General features: G+C 41.0%; 1 protein-coding gene across 1 annotated transcript; it reads right to left on the bottom strand.

The window, feature by feature from the left end:
- Positions 1-369: 369 nt before the first annotated feature.
- On the bottom strand, positions 370-2,593 carry LOC143607265 (auxin response factor 18-like). Its single transcript, XM_077082776.1, has 3 exons — positions 1,520-2,593; positions 708-1,420; positions 370-614 (listed from the first exon to the last, which is right to left on the bottom strand). The coding sequence occupies exons 1-3, from the start codon at positions 2,591-2,593 to the stop codon at positions 545-547; spliced, it is 1,857 nt and encodes a 618-aa protein (XP_076938891.1). The 3' UTR covers positions 370-544.
- Positions 2,594-3,346: the final 753 nt, after the last annotated feature.

The following is a 3,346-nucleotide window of genomic DNA, read 5'->3' as shown; positions in this document are numbered from 1 at the left end:
GTTTAATTCGTTTCCTTGAGGGTAGTCATGACCCCCAAGAGAAGCGGGCCCTTACGACAAATCTTATGTTTGTCGCAACCATAGAGACGTTGAGTGATAAAACATGATAGATATCATATACCACAAGCACATTTTGAACAAAAACAAGACAAGGCATATATGTTTACGCTTGTTTGAAAGATGTTCACAATGCATGATTGACATTCTAATATATATGTCTTTACTAAAGATAACATGAGACACAACAAACAATATATATAATTTAATGTTTACACATAAGTGAACTTAGGATCATGTACATTCTCATTGGTTCAACAATACTATGAAGTATATGCAATTTGTTTGTGAAAATACTGTGACACATGAAATGTAAGCACACCAAGTGGTATAATACAGTTGAATAGACTAATAGCCATTGTCAAAACAAGAAATGAAAAACATAAAAATAACCAACCTAGTTCTTACAGAATAAAATGTCTTACAATAGAAAAAAAAATCATAAGCACCCAACTGTACAAATTAACTAGAAGAAATTGATTATTCTCTAACATCCTGCTTTGCCCTTAGGCAAATCCGTTAGAATCGTTAACTTTCTCGCCACCTTCAAGAACTCACTGTAACGGCAACAATAACAAAAAAGATATATTTAGCGTAAACGTTAAGGAACATACGAATTTTTGTTAACATGTTGTAAAACAAATACGTACCTAAATGGTTCATCTCCGGTGTGTTTTATTACTCCATCTGCGTTTCGATAGATCAAATTGGCTGAGGCGTTGGATTTCTCTAAACCAAACATGCTAGCAAGCGCTACATACAATTCTTCATACGATCCCAAAGTCGTGAGGTCAAAGGTTCGACCCACGTCCTCTGACTCCATAAAAACCTTACAATGCCCAGTCTCGACCCATAAATCATCATCCTCAGATGATTCAAGGGCCGGACTACTCGTATCACAAGAAGCACTCTTGCATAGTTGTTGTTCAGTCAGAATCGGTTGACCAAACAAAACAAATATTGGTTTCTTCTTATCATTTACATCCTTCTCGTCAATTTTTCTTTTCAAACTCGGGTTAGGGTTTTGGTTCCCTATTGTTAACATACACGAAAGATTTTCATCACGCTCTTGAAACGGAAACCGGCTCATTGGGCCGTGACCACCCATGAACCCTTGTGGGAACGGGTTCGTTGGGTTGAACCACAAATGCTGGTCCAACCCAAATTGTGTGCTATGCCTGGCTCCCTGGATGCTCGGTGGGATTGTTAGCAAAGGGAAATCGGGTGGTTGTGGGAAGCGAAGCTTCTTCCTTGGAGGCGAAAATGGTGTAAGATGAATCGCGGGCATACTCGCTACTAACTCCACTAACCACGGGTTAACTCGTTTCACATTTTGTAGCAATTTGGGTTCATCCCAAGTTACCTATATGTTTGCACACAACACAACGTCAAAATTAGTAATGAAGTGATACTTATTTGTCTAGTAGTGAACAGAATCAACAAATTTATATAAAATTAATACCTGAAGAAGCCTCCATGGAGAATTAGGCCAATTGATTTGATCATCAACTTGAACCAAAGCAATGGTACCCATAAACCAACTAATTCTTGTTGAATCTTCAGTTTCAAAAGCCATCTTAAACCTCATTCCAGGACACCATTGGATTCTCATGGCGGCTTTCACGGTAGCCGCCTTAACACAAAACTCGGGCGTGCTCGCACGCGGGTAATAAACAACCTCAAACGGCTGACCCGCAGCCGCAAGATTCGCGGCTTCCACCACCGCCTCCGCATCCCCTTTCCCATTCACATTCTCATTCTCAGGTCGGAACCTGGCGAGCCCCCCTCCGTACAATGAGGAACCCGTGGGGAGTTCATGAAACCCCCCACCGATTCCTCGTTTAGCTCGCCTGATCCCGACACAAAGATCCCCATTATCCGCCCGTAAAAACACGACCGAGTCGCCCGCCACGAGCTTCTTATGGTTAACAAAGTTACTCCACCCGGTTGTCAACAAATGCCGCCGCGGCGTCCCGCGGTAAATGTGGCGAAACTTCCAAATCTGGCCGTGAACATCCTTAACCGTAATAATCTGAACCGGGGGCTCCGCGGTGTAATCCAATGGCGGAAAAATAGTTTCCGCGCAGTACCGCGGAACAGAGAAACCCCCACCGTTATTCGCGTCAGACTGAGTCAAAGTCTTAGCGAATGAAGTGGGCTTCTCTTTATTTTCATTTCGGTCAAACCGTAAACCAAATCCTAGGTCATCTTCATCCTCATTAGAGTCAAAGAAGCAAGGGGTTTTGACCGGAATGAGTGATATTTTAGCATACACTTCATCCGTGTCAGGGTCCGCCATGAACTTAACTGCGGACACTTCGCACATAATGTACGGAGGGATCCTGCGGGGGTTAGTGAACACGGTGTTGTTTCCTCTTCCTGAGTGTTCAGCATGTCCTTGTGGGAAGTACAAAACCCTAGAGTTTAATGGTGGCATTTGCACCATGCCGCCCGCACACGCGTGCCATAACTGCGAGTCTAAGCTTCTTTCCTTGTTGTTAAAAGGTTTCTTCACATGATTCATTACAGTTATCATTGCTAACTCAAGTGAATCTGTAATAAAACAACAAATCACATTACTAGGGTTCATCAACATAATTAACGGCCGTTTACAAAACACTAGACGATCATTTTAACTAAAACAGTCGCACTTTGAAAATTGTTGATCAGAACAGCCGTTTGAATATTATCAATATGATTCATGGCCGCTTTTCTAACCATAAAAACTTTGAAAATTATTGTTCAGAAAGTCAGTTTAACCAATATCCAGACAGCCGTTCTGACCATAGCCTGACTAACTTTATAATTTTGATCAAAATGCTCATTTGAACTCTATCCAAATGGTCATTAGAAATGGTGTCGTATTAGATGTCAGACGATATATGTATAGCTGGCTAAAAACAACATCAATCAAAGAACATAGATACATACCTAAATCGGGTAAGATCAAAAGTCTGTTAAAACTGAAGTTCCATTAATAATAGTTGAAGTATCAAATCAAGCAACTTGAGTTCCTTTGGCTTCCTGCTGCACAAGTTGAATATATTGAGAGTGAAATAAATATAAATATACATATATATAATAGAATAGAATGTAGTTGCAAGTGTGAGAGAGAAGTGGTGAAATACCTGAAGGTTGGTTGCCGACCGGACGGTGGCATACAACACACAGATACGTACAGATATGTGTGTACTCAGCAGGTATGTATAACTTAGAGAGATTTTTTCAGGGTTTGTTGTTGATTCCACTGCTTTTTCGCTCTGTAGCCTGGAATATAGAACCTTTCAAC

This window comes from Bidens hawaiensis, unplaced genomic scaffold, assembly GCF_021521415.1.
Source record: "Bidens hawaiensis isolate Kalapana, Puna unplaced genomic scaffold, B.hawaiensis_p1.1 tig00080656_1, whole genome shotgun sequence".
Taxonomy (NCBI): Eukaryota; Viridiplantae; Streptophyta; class Magnoliopsida; order Asterales; family Asteraceae; genus Bidens; species Bidens hawaiensis.
Note: the sequence above shows the minus strand (reverse complement) of the source record. Positions and strands in the feature narration are given on the sequence as shown.

Excerpts from the sequence above, each read along its gene's own strand:
- LOC143607265 (XM_077082776.1), bottom strand. The coding sequence starts at position 2,593 with ATGATAACTGTAATGAATCATGTGAAGAAACCTTTTAACAACAAGGAA. Across the intron at positions 1,421-1,519 it reads CTCCATGGAGGCTTCTTCAG|GTAACTTGGGATGAACCCAA; the intron begins GTATTAATTTTA and ends GCAAACATATAG. Across the intron at positions 615-707 it reads ACCGGAGATGAACCATTTAG|TGAGTTCTTGAAGGTGGCGA; the intron begins GTACGTATTTGT and ends TTGCCGTTACAG.